The 12,615-nt window shown below is 43.3% G+C and overlaps 2 protein-coding genes across 5 annotated transcripts in view; both read right to left on the reverse strand.

The window, feature by feature from the left end:
* abtb2b (ankyrin repeat and BTB (POZ) domain containing 2b) overlaps window positions 1-6,774 on the reverse strand; it is a 50,685-nt gene extending 43,911 nt beyond the window's left edge. The window contains 1 exon segment of the mRNA XM_039809390.1: window positions 5,323-6,774. Within this exon segment, the coding sequence (XP_039665324.1) occupies window positions 5,323-6,214 (892 nt within the window). The 5' untranslated portion in view covers window positions 6,215-6,774.
* Window positions 6,775-12,084: 5,310 nt separating this feature from the next.
* b4galnt4a (beta-1,4-N-acetyl-galactosaminyl transferase 4a) overlaps window positions 12,085-12,615 on the reverse strand; it is a 157,612-nt gene continuing 157,081 nt past the window's right edge. For 2 of the 4 annotated variants that reach the window (XM_039807650.1, XM_039807653.1), the window contains one exon: window positions 12,085-12,219. In XM_039807650.1, coding sequence (XP_039663584.1) covers window positions 12,105-12,219 — 115 coding nt within the window. In that variant the 3' untranslated portion in view covers window positions 12,085-12,104. The remainder of the gene's footprint in view (window positions 12,220-12,615) is intronic. The other 2 variants (XM_039807651.1, XM_039807652.1) reach the window with 1 other exon arrangement.

Here is a 12,615-nt window from a genome sequence, read left to right on the forward strand (position 1 = left end):
GATGCATGCCAGCTAATGCCTATTAGCAATTAGAACTGTGATGGTTGGCATTGATTTTTCAGGGGTAAGGAGCAGGAAAACTGATGATCTGTGGTTTGACAGAGACTCAAAGAGATTACTCTTTGTGAGCTCTGTACAAATGTTTAAAAGCAAGGCGGAACGGATCTGCTTTGGCTTTGCCACAGAAACAAGCAAATTATAAGACTGAGTGAAGTAGCCTACTGTATATGTATTTTTCTTTGTAAACCATATTTTGTAACACTTAATCAAACCATCTCTGTCTTAAATAACTGAGTAAGAGGGTTGTGTAGCTGTTTTAGTAACAAGCAGAGATGCCTGACTGACTTCACTTGGTTTAGGCTATGTCTGGGGTGGGTACAATAGTAGCCACCCCAATGGGGGGTGTGGCCTTGACCAACTGCCACTTTGCTCGTTTGAAAGCCATGATGTCTCTCTCTCATGGGTGGGCCAAATTCTCTGGGCGGGCAAAGCAGAGAAAGGGGAGTTCAGTGTTGTGCTTGAACACGTTCATTGAACGATAGTTCATGAACTCGTTCATATTTTGGGCGAACGTGAACTGAACGTACTGTATTACTGCCTGATGAACGTTACTGTGAACTTGTTCATTCTGGGGTCTGTGAACGGCACGCTCTCAGATTAACTTTGTTCAATCGGGTGCCAGATTTCTATAGAATCCCAGCTAAAACACACCGTAAACAGGCCTTAATATGTAGCGGAAACACCCAATCCAGCAACACCAGCCACCAGGGTCGCACCGCCGCATGCGTCATCAAAACAAAAAGCAGCATGGAGGTGACAAAGCAGCAAGGAGGCATCGTATGATCATTTAAACGAGTTTTATGACAAGGTCGGTGAGGATGGGAAAAATGGTTGATCATGCACCCTATGTACTTAAGGCTCAGTCCTTACCAAGCAGCTGCGGGTTCTATTCGGACCTGCGGCCCTTTGCTGCATGTCATTCCCCCTCTCTCTCCTCTTTCCTGTCTTCAGCTGTCCTGTCATATAAAGGTCTAAATTGCCCAAAAAATAAAACACTCAGAGTTCAGTGTTATCATGACCAGGCCAGACTCCAATACAGGTGCATATGGCAGTGCGGTCTCTAAGCCAGCCTTCACACAGAGATGATGTGAAGCACAGTGGTTGCTTTCAATAAAACCATTGCTAGCATCCAGGCAATGCACTAAGCTGCCTGGTCCAAGATTCCAGCCATCTTCCAGCCAGTCTTCCTGCTTCCCTCATTAGGTACTCCGGCTGCAACCCCAAACCAAGAGGCGGGACAGATTCCCTCGAGAACCATAGCCAGGACTCAGTGGTAACACATGTGACACACTGGCTGCACATTTTCCAATTCAAACAAGCCAAAGAGGCTCAATACCAATCTGAACTCTCCTGTTCTCTCTGGATAGACTCAACAACTGCTCTCCAAGAATGTGATTAGAAAGAATAAATCAAGATGCAAAGACACCGATGCTTTTAAGTTTGCGGTCTATATTTCTGTGTCCCCCGTGCCCTTTTTCTGTCATCCCTATCTTTCTTTGCCTTCGCCCTATCAGTGCTTTACTGTAAACAGTTTAAGAAGCATGACTCATGTTGCTGTAATGCAATAGGAGGAGCGTGGCTTGAGATCAAAATGATGACTGTGAAGGTTCAAGGAAGAGCGATGAGCGAGTTAGTACGGGCTACACGCAAACTGTAGGAAAGTAAACTAAATGACCTGTGTCAAAGGATGTGAAATCAATGTGAAGTTCCTGAATCAATTCCATTGGTTGTGCTTGACAAATCACTTGCACGGCCATATCTGTCAAAGCATTACTCACGGTTTTCCAAGAATAGTCTGTACCCACACAAATACATTTAAGTACCCACAGATGAGCACATTGAAACACATGTGCACACCAGCACTCTAATGGGTCAGTGTTTTCACAGCTGGGACCAGACAAGAAGCCAGCGCAAACAGTGACATGGACCATCCGTGTGTGTGTGTGTGTGTGTGTGTGTGTGTGTGTGTGTGTGTGTAGCCTGAAGTGGAACGTGCACATAACACTCTCACACACAAACATAAATAGTAGTGTTTTGTGACGGATTAACCCTTTTTGTCTACTTAAGCTATATGGCTTATGGTCTTGACTCTATGCACACACTGACATGCTGATGGTGCTCACAAGGTTAACCTAAATTCATCTGTACAATTATTCGGGCCAAACACAGGCTTGATGTCAATGCCTGGGCAAATTTGCAGCATGCCTATCACACAAGGATGAACGTAAGTTTATTTCACCATAATATTAATGTCCTGTTATGTTTTCCAAAACCGTATTTGATCCTGCTCCAGATTTGCGGAGCAGGGAGTGTATTTTCAGAGTGCTGGTTTCCCCATCTGTGTGACCACAGTGCTGGGCTGCTCTCCCTGCATCCTTCTGCCCACGGTTCCCACGCCTCTTTCTGGGCTAAATACATATTTAGGGAAATACTGAGCAGCAAATCATATGTCCTGCTTTCTCAGTGCACCCCAAACCCATTACTCACAGCTCTTTACTACTTTTATAGAGCTGGAGAAGAGAAACTGAACTTTGCTTTTTGTTATTACTGGACCAAATCAAAGTTTATTTATCCAGGTAAATTGTGCCGGGCATGAATGCTCCCTTTCAGATAGTCCCTGCTTCAGATACATACAGTTAAAGCCATAGAGCAGCCCTAACTTGGGAAACAAACGCAGACACAAAAACTATGAGAACATTTCAAAAGTTTCACAAAAACTCAAATGGGGCTACATTTGGAACCTGTTCCGCCAGCCAGACCAGAGTTTAATGGACATCTGTGTGCCAGTCATAATGACCAATATATTCATAGCCACTTCCACTGTCCATTAGTAAAGCTACTACTCTGCACTTTAAAATGCCCGACAGTACTATCAACACAAGTTATATCAGGAAGCTTGTGCTATTTCCTTGTGAGGAGAAATGAATGACAAATGGATTCCTTTGTATAGCAGCACTGTGTAGTGAGTTCAACCAGTGCTGTGGAGCCATTTGAACACATGCAAAGCAGACTAAATGGGTTTCAGGATATGTGTGTGTGTGTGTGTGTGTGTGTGTGTGTGTGTGTGTGTGTGTGTGTGTGTGTGTGTGTGTGTGTGTGTGTGTGTGTGTGTGTGTGTGTGTGTGTGTGTCTGTGTTTACGTGAATGTGCTTATGCGAGTGTGTGCATGAGTAATGAATAAGATCCTGGCACATCACAACCGGGTTTCTCTAATGCACTCCCTGTAGACCAGAAGAAATAAACAGATAAAGAAGAAGTGGACGTGAACGTGGACACAATAGCAAAGAAAAAAAGAAGAAAAAAAGAGAGAGAGCCAAGAGTGAGAGTGAGCAAGAGAGGGCAGGATGAGGGAGTTTTCAGAATTGTTATTGGAGCCGTAGAAGTCATTTCTGACTTAAAGAGTTCCAGATGTGGGCCAGACCCTGAGAAAGAGAGAGAGCCGAAGATATGGAGAGAAATCAAATGGGAGGAGTATTTATCACACTGTACCCTTCCATATGATCAGAAGTATAACCTTTCGTTCTGAGACTATCTGGTTTTGGAGCAGAAAGTGGATCTTTGCTTTTGTGTCCACTGATGGTTGTGATGGATTGGGGGGGGAGGGTGTTAGGGTGTGGGGTGTCAGGTGGTAGAGGGGTATGTGGCTTGCACAGCCCGGTCTTGGACCTATAAAAAGCTAGGGTGGTCAGAATAATGGCCTGTTGTTATTACACACACACACACACACACACACACACACTGGTCTTTCTCAAAACCAATGACTGAACCCACCAAAATAAGACCCAACCAAAAGACATCAGGTTAAATACTGGGACAAAAGCTGCTCTTTAACTTATTTTGCAATAAAATAACTCTAACTCAAGCATATGGCCGTATAACGGGCAAGTCCAATGCACTGCACTCTATTGTTTTTAACACTTGCAGGCTTAAATGGAGTGTACCTTATGAAGAAACCAGTTGAAGCTGCACATAATATGAAATGTATAAGGTGTCAGTGAATGAGTGTGTGCACGCATGTGTGCAAGTACTGTGTGTTAAGTACCGACCTTTAGGAAGTTGGCATTGTTACAGAATTAACATCTTCTGCACATGCACACCATGCTTGCACAGAAAGGTGCTCCTGCATGATAACGTCTTAATTTAGTTTTAGATCAATAGTAAGCCTGCGGCCCAAGCATAATGGCTATCTCCAGTTATTTTCTCTGTCCCTCTCTCTCTGTTATGTATATGTGTATGTACATGGATGTGTACTATGCCCAGCTTCCCCAGCATTTTTTCCACTCCCTCTGTGTTGGGCTAAGCTGCACGATCACACAACAAAAGGCCATTGTGCTGTAGTAAAAAGCTCTGCTCCGGGGAGCTGGTAGTGGGCCACAAACAAAGGCTGGTTACAATGTCCCAACACAAGCTCATGAATCAACTCAACGCTGGGCTGCCAAAAGCTGCCACGAAAGAGCGCTATGAGTCTAGGGTTTGACAAAGATGGAAGGGATAGAGAGTTGATTGAGGAGGGATGTGAGGGTGGAGGAAACAAATGGACAGGGAGCAGGATGCACAGCTGGAGCTGGAAGAGAAAGCAGGAATATAGATGATATGTGGACATGGTTGTGGGTGAAAGGGATTTGTCCAACAGGAGAAGAGAGGGATGAGGAAATGGAAGAAGGGGAGGATTTGAAAGGAGTGCAGCCAACACAGCAGGAGGATGAGAGGTGAAGTCAGCGTAAACGGAGAGCTGTGTCAACAGACAAGCCTCCTGCCTGTGCTCTAAAGGCTCTTTGCACCCCAAATCACAATAGCAGAACAAGAGTGACATGTGAGGACTCAATCTGACCAATGAGAGAGAAGTAGTTCATTAAATTTGGCTGTTCAACACAGAGTTTCTCCTAGTGCGACCTTGGTCAGAGAGAAAATACCTTCTTTGTTCGTATCAGATGCCTCTGTTCTGTTTTTTTCTCCTATTCTGACAGGTCAAATTAGCAATGGATCCATCAAATGCTCACGTACAAAGAGCTGCTTTTGTACCCAGAAACAGGCCACATTTCACCTTTTCCTCACTGTGAGGGAGTGGAAAGTGGTGACCAGCACTCTGGAAGGAGTGTGTTAGACAGATTAAAAAAAAAAAAAAGTTTGGGGTGAATTTTGGCATCTATCACCACACAGAAAAACATTGAAAGCTGTCATTTGTAACACATGTTAGTTTAATTGCACTGAAAAATATATATAATATAAATATATAATAATAATAACTTAAAATATATTTACCATTGGCGTTCTTCCCGCAGATCAGGTGCTCATAGTGCTGCAGGACTCCCCATAGCTCCGCGTCATTGTTCACCACCCCCTCCAAGGCCTCTGTGCTCACAGGGGTGCATGCTGACCCTGAATCCGGCCCTGAATGACCCCTCTCGGCCATCAGCACCCTGGCTCCTATCTCCTCCACCAGAGCTTCCATGCACGCGGTCAAGCATATAGCTGCGTACTCATGGATGCGCACGGAGATGCGGGTGTCCACCATCCAGCGGAAGAAGCGTCCCACGGAGAAGGAGAGTCCGCAGCGGGCGGACTTGCCCTTCCTCAGCAGCTCCCCGGCGCTCATACTATACATGGAGATCGCCTTGACCGTAGCAGAGACGCAGTGGTCGGCCAGGGACCAGCTGAGCACCAGCCTCATGGCGCTCTGCACCTCGAAGCGTGTGCAGCGGCAGTGCATGACGCTGAGCCGCTGAGCCTCTCGGGAGATGCGGATGAGAGCCCTGCGGAGGAGAGCGGACAGCCGCCTCACGGCCTCCGGAGAGAACACAGGTGTAGCCCCCCCTTTAACGCTCCCACTCCCGGCCACTTTGCGAAGTATCTTGGCCACCTCCTCTTCGGTCCAGGGAAACTCTTCCAACTCAGGTAAGCGGGGACACTTGGAGAAGATGTCCTCCGGGTCTTCGGGGAGGACAGTGTTGACCGTGTCCCAGCTGTTGTTCCTGCTGTTCATGGAGCCCGAGTAGTACCACCAGTTGCCCCGGTGAGGGGCCGTCGTGAAGGCCTGGGAGTTTGACTTGGAGGAGGACAGGCTGAGGGATTTGCAGGAGTCCCCCGCCCCGTAGCCAGAGTCCAGCGTCAGGTCCTCCAGGGTTTTCATGTGGACATTGATCAAACCAGCCATTATTGTGAAACTGTGCTTTGGAGAGTTTTTTTTGGATGGGCGGCAATAAAGCTCGTCAACGGTTTGAAGTCAATCAAGTAGCAGTCGAAACTCCCCAGCAGAGCTGGATGAACTGGTTACACAGCGGCACACTTCTCAGACATGCTGCCAAACGTAGTTCAGTGCAGGACAGCGAAACTACACAACTGTACGCGCAGATAATATTCTACTGAAAATGTCATCAGAGCTAGGCTACCCTGTATTGTTGTTAACGAACGGGACAGCCAGGGAAATTGAAAGACGCACCAGTCTCACCTTTCCCCGGGCAGGGCAGGGGTTTAAACTTTCCTCCGGTCTGTCTCTTTTGAAACACGGCGAAGTCTCTCCCCGCTCTCTGAATGCAGTCAGACCCGGCTTCCCTGGTTATTTAAATATGTCCCGTGTGGCCGCTCAACAGACCGAAACTGTTTCGTTTTTGCAGATAATCCGTGGAAAAGTCCGAGACTAGCCTACCTCACCGCCCTCCCGTCCCGGTGCTTGGTCAGGAACAGCCTGCCGCGGAGACACTCAGCTCTGGTGTGTGGAAGGAGGGACCGCTGCTGAATGACAACACGGAAGCTGCTCGAGCACCAATCAGGAGAGGGCCGACTTTAGCGGGCGGCCAATCAAGACCCGCTCCAATTCTTGGGAGCAATTTGGGAGAATAAGTGAACTTTGTTTCTCCTCAAACGAGCATCAAACAAACTTCCTGAACTCGTGTGACCCACATATGGCTGTATTTGCTTTCATGCTCGAGGTACATTATTATTATTATTTTTTTTTCATTCACACAAAGTCCTAATACAGTGCTGCTATCTACAAATAAAGACGGGTAAAAGCGTTGATGTAATATGAAGCTATTACAGTGCTACTCATGAGTTTAGGAACCCATGCTAAAGTTGACTAAGAAGAGGAATACAAAAATCATCTTTTGGAAATTGATCTTAATGCTTTAATTAAAGAAATTAGGAAAAGTCCAGCCTTTAAGGACACCAATTTTCTTTGTGAATGAATATTGTATCGTAAATAAATAAATGTTCTTCCTTAAAATACAGGGGGCATAAGTATAGACACCCCTATGTTAAATTCCCATAGAGGCAGGCAGATTTTTATTATTAAAGGCCAGTTATTTCATGGATCCAGGATACCATCCTGATAAAGTTGCCTTGGCCTTTGGAATTAAAATAGCCCCACATCATCACATGCCCTTCACCATACCTAGAGATTGGCATGGGGTACTTTCTGTAAAATCATCTCTCAATGCAAATCAAACCAGCTATTAGGCTAACTGAAATAAAACCATGCCAATCTCTAGGTATGGTGAAGGGTATGTGATGATGTGGGGCTATTTTAATTCCAAAGGCCAAGGGAACTTTATCAGGATGCATAGTATCCTGGATCCATGAAATAACTGGCCTTTAATAAAAAAAATCTGCCTGCGTCTGTGGGAATTTAACATAGAGGTGTCTATACTTATGCCCCCTGTATTTTAAGGAAGAACATTTTTTATTTACGATACATTATTCATTCAGTCAATTAGTCAATTTTAGCATGGGTTCCTAAACTCATGAGTAGCACTGTAATAGCTTCATATTACTTCAACGCTTTTACACGTCTTTATTTGTTATTATACTTTTTAACCTCAAATTGCAATTAAATATAATAATGTATAATCTAGGCTAGTTGACAGAATAAATCCATGGGGATAGGTGTTCCCCATTAGTTATTAAATTGATGGGTCTGAGGAAATTCTTCTTTACCTGGAACCAAAATGCACACCAAGCAGGCTTCAGTTATCTCCTTATGTTGACTCTGGGGGACTTGGCTTGCTGCCTGCACATTAGCTAATCTCTCACCTGCAGCCTGTAACAGAAATTTAATCTGTAAAGTTCTTGGTAATAATGCAAAAGGTGGAGTAGTGTTTTATTTGATTAGGCTTAGGGTTTTCATAAAAGCTTATTTAGGATTGTAAGGAAGATAGATGTGTTGTAATAGCTTAAATAAGTAAGCTTCATTTTTCTTTTTTAAAGGTTCTCAACTAATAAATTGTGTACTGGCTCATATGGTTTGTACGCAATCCACTACTTGATGCTCATTCAGTACCAGTTTAGCAGTGGTAGTGCCAAAAAGGTGTTAGCTCTTGCTTTTTAAAACAAACTTTGAGCAAATCCCCTTAAGAAACTTCCCTTTTAAAGCATTGTGCGGCCCTGTTTGTTGTTACTGGTTCAGTGCTTTAACATGCTCGAGGTAAAATAAAGCAAACATATTGAAGGGGCCTGTGACTACCTGCTTCTCATCACTCCGCACTCACATAGACAGGTAGGGTGTGCCTCAACTAGGACAGAGTCCAACACTGTTGCATAATGGGTTTAGGGCTGAGCACTCACCCTGCATGCCTGTGAGACTGCAACACAATGTGAAAGAGCCTGCAATGAATATTTTCTCGCACATACAGACCTTGTGTTATAGGACATATTATACTATGTATGCAGGTAAAGTGGAAAAACTGACTCTCAAGCACACACGCTCTCAGACGTCATGGTCTATGAATCACAGTAAGGGGAACTGAGTAGGGAGTCAACCTTTCAGTCCAGTTTAACCTCCCTCAGTTTTGCGCTGTTAGTCAAAACTCGTCTAAATGAGATCAGAGGACACACAGGGCGTAGAAGAGATCACAGGAGGTCAGCACTTGACTCATCCAGACCTCATGTAGCTGTGGTGAGGACAGCGTTTACCTCATGGTCTCTCTGTGTGCGTGCATGCTCAGGGCAGACCACCACCCAGAGCAAAGTGGCACACAGGGGGGGATCAACAACTCAAAACAAAAAAAAATAACTCTGCAAATGATTAAACATGGTCCGGAAAACATTACAGCTCTGTTGGAGTTCAAAATGTTAGTTTCCTAATGTTTGCTTTTCTCTCTGCATTGGCCATCATACTATACGACAAATGTGATATTAGATCAATTTAACTTAGAATGGGTAACTGGATAGTGATGTCAGCCTCAGAGAATAAAAACAGAGTGAGGGTTGCAGAAGGTTTTTAACATGATGTCATATTTACTTTGCATTTGTAGCTTGTAATACAAGTACATCAGAGCCTGTTCAAATCTTGGCAACATGTACTTTTAGTAATCAATGTAAACATTTCTTAATCTAGCTGAATATACCTTATTTATAATTTCTTTTTTAAAAGCTCAAGAAATAGGTTTGACAGGTCATTTCGAGTTTTTGAGCCACATTCACTTCTTTTAGGCTCTATAGTGAATTGTTAAGTTTTTTTTTTTTTTACAAACCCATTGAGCTTAATACAACCCTTTGTTGGAACAAAAAAAGCCTCATCAAGTCACCTAACTGGCATGTTTAAAATGAGCTTCTACTATGTGGTTAAGAAGAATTGTTAAGACTTGTTTGCATATATGAAGTGATCCTTGTGTGTCTAGGAGAGGGATTTTGCACTCTAGCAATGTTCGTCTGTCTACTCACTCATAGTGTCATTTCTCCTCCACTGTATCAACCCAGCCCCTGCTCAAAATATGTATATTATTTCCTCATTTGCATTCCTCATTGCAAGCCATTCAACCATTGTATATCAGCAGGTATGTATGTATGGATGGGTGGATGGATGGAGCACCACCATGTGGTCAGATAGGAAATAGAGTTGTTGTAACTGATATTATTTCACATATGTTTTACACGAAACAATACAACAAAGCAAAAAGATGAAAAAAAAAAATATATGAAAAATGATCTGGACGTAAGCATAAAATTTTATTTGCAAAAAACCAACAAATCAAAATAAAAGTACAATACATTCTTAAAACCTTTTCTCTACAAAACAATTTCACAGAAATTACCTTGGAATGTATATTCCTATTTTTCATCTTTATGTTTCTTATATATATATATATAGTCTTATATTGAATGTGTTTCTTTTGTTCTTTAAATAGTCCCGTGTCAGTGTCAAATGACGTACAGTATAGACCTTTTTTCCTGTAGAGGCAAAGAAAGGGTCTTGGAGGGCATTTTGACAATCATATAGTCAATAACAGATCATTAACTCTCATCCACATATTTGTCCAGCCTTGAGCCCTCCAGCCACTCCCCATCAATATAAGTACCATGTTGCATAAACAGAGGCATTAGGAGCCCGGCCTCCAGCCAAACTAATGGGAGCAGGTGGGGTCCTGCTGGACTGCAGCTGCCAGTAAGTCTCCATCACACCTCCTGATTTCACTCAGTAGTCATTAGTCCCATCTTTGTGTATATCTCACCAATGGGGCACTGGCTTGCAAAGACCACTCCTTGCTTTTAAGGTAATATAACAAACCAACATGTCTGTAATCCATTGAAGAGGACCATGTTTCCTTATTTTACAGTGTATCTGAATTTACAGTGACATTACATCCTGCTGATAAATAACTGTGTATTTCGGTCTGTCCCTGCCCTCTTCTGTCATTAGAGTAGTTTAAAAACTGCCTGCAGCCAAACCCTGAAAAAGGCACACATTTGTGAAACAGCCATGCCTTGCCACATTGTGTCCCAACACATTAACTGGTCTCCCTTCTGTTGGAGCATTACACAAACTTAAAAGAAGAGTGTTGATGTTTTCGATAGCGAAGCAATCATCGTCCTGGTGGTATTTTAATATGAGAAATGCAACTCTCAGCTAAGAAAATGCTTAATACAATGGTGTTCCAACGTTCAAATCAAATGTCAGAAAGCGGTTGTTGTCCTCTGCTTCCCTCCTGTTAGAGTTTTAAGTTCCAGTTGACGATGAGGTTAGAGATGTGGAGGGAATTGAGGATACCGTCAGTAGAGTGAAAAGGTGTAAACTGTTTACAAATTCAGTGTTTTAGAACAGAAAATAGCACCCCAAACGTTGTGCATCCATGCTCTGTGAGGACAAATGAAAACAGCACAACAAACGTCAGTCAATGAAACAAAATGAATCAAGTCATAACCGATAGCTAGCATTAATATGGGTGTAGTACATAAAACAAATGTTTCAACAGATACAAATACACAAATTTGCATGACATTGAGACAGACAGAGGCAGAAATGAGCCGAAGATGAAGAGAGATACAGAGGGAGAGGGAGGGGGAGGGACAGAAAGAGATATAAAGATGACATATCTGTCAGTATCTGTTTCTAAAAGGGCTTTTCTGATCCAAAACCTTTTTTTTTTTTGTTTAATAATATCAGGTTTCAGGAGAACGTCAGCACCTCGGTTAATGATATCCAACAGGTAGTTGTTGATGTATTTAGAAATACTGTTTAACCAAAGACAGAGATCCTCTACTCGATCTACGCCACCATGTCTGAATCTATCTGAATAACACGTTGACACACATTCTATTAGGCTCCCATGTGAGAGCGTGTTAGAAAAAAAGATCTTAGGTTGTCTTCACATCTCCTTGTTAGAAAAAGGTGCTTCCTGTCATCATAAGCACACACAAGCGGCAACACACCCACATATACTTATGTACATACCGACACATACACCCACACACCCACACACACACACATACACAGCTGCTTTCCAGTCCGTCTGAAAACATTGCACCAAAAAAAGGACAGAGAGAAGGAGAACAAAAATAACTCTTCTCTCTGTACAGTAGTTCAGTCAGTGAGGCAAAGTAATGACTCAGGTCTATTTGCGTAAACAGCTCGCTGTAAAGTTCAGATTTGGACTCTGTTTCCTCATATAGGCAAGCATACAAGAGGGGCCGATGGCGAAACAGAGGCGTCCCTAAAAGGAGCCTGTTTCAAATAAAGGCAGAGTTCAGGCAGTGAGCGAGCTCCTACAGGTCTCTCTCTCACACACAGTGGATCTGCAGGTGGGTTCAGTATCCTCCGACCAGCAGGGGGACTATCCTTTAGGAGTTTTCTTGTTTTGGGCGTTCCACATGCCTCGTTTAGAGTGGTAGTAGTGAAAGAAGTTCCTCAAGCGTAGTCTCTCTACCTCCAAACCATTCTGCAGTACCCTAGAGGGAGCAGAGGGAGAAACACTGGGTTAAAACTGGGTTCTTTTCATAATGCTGGGTTACAAGGGAAGCAACAAGCTTTTTTCATACAAGAGAGAAAATATTGGGTTAACAATATTTGTTGTAGCAACTTTTCTTGGGTCATATTCAAAATACTGAAGACTGTTGTCATCTTCAAAAGGCTGATGAACTTATTTTTCTTCTTTTATGAAAGTGTCAGTTCACCCAGCTTACATCTGTGTGGTATCTAAACATAGCCTGACATCGCCAGACTAAAGTTGTTATCCAATCCAGTATCTGCCAAAGCAATAACACATGAGTTTGCAGATTAGTCTGGTTCCCAGGCTAATCTAAACATGCAGATAGTTTCAGTTTTATTTGCTCAATTATCCATCT

The sequence above is a fragment of the Perca fluviatilis genome, chromosome 8 (genome assembly GCF_010015445.1).
Source record: "Perca fluviatilis chromosome 8, GENO_Pfluv_1.0, whole genome shotgun sequence".
In the NCBI taxonomy this organism is placed as follows: Eukaryota; Metazoa; Chordata; class Actinopteri; order Perciformes; family Percidae; genus Perca; species Perca fluviatilis.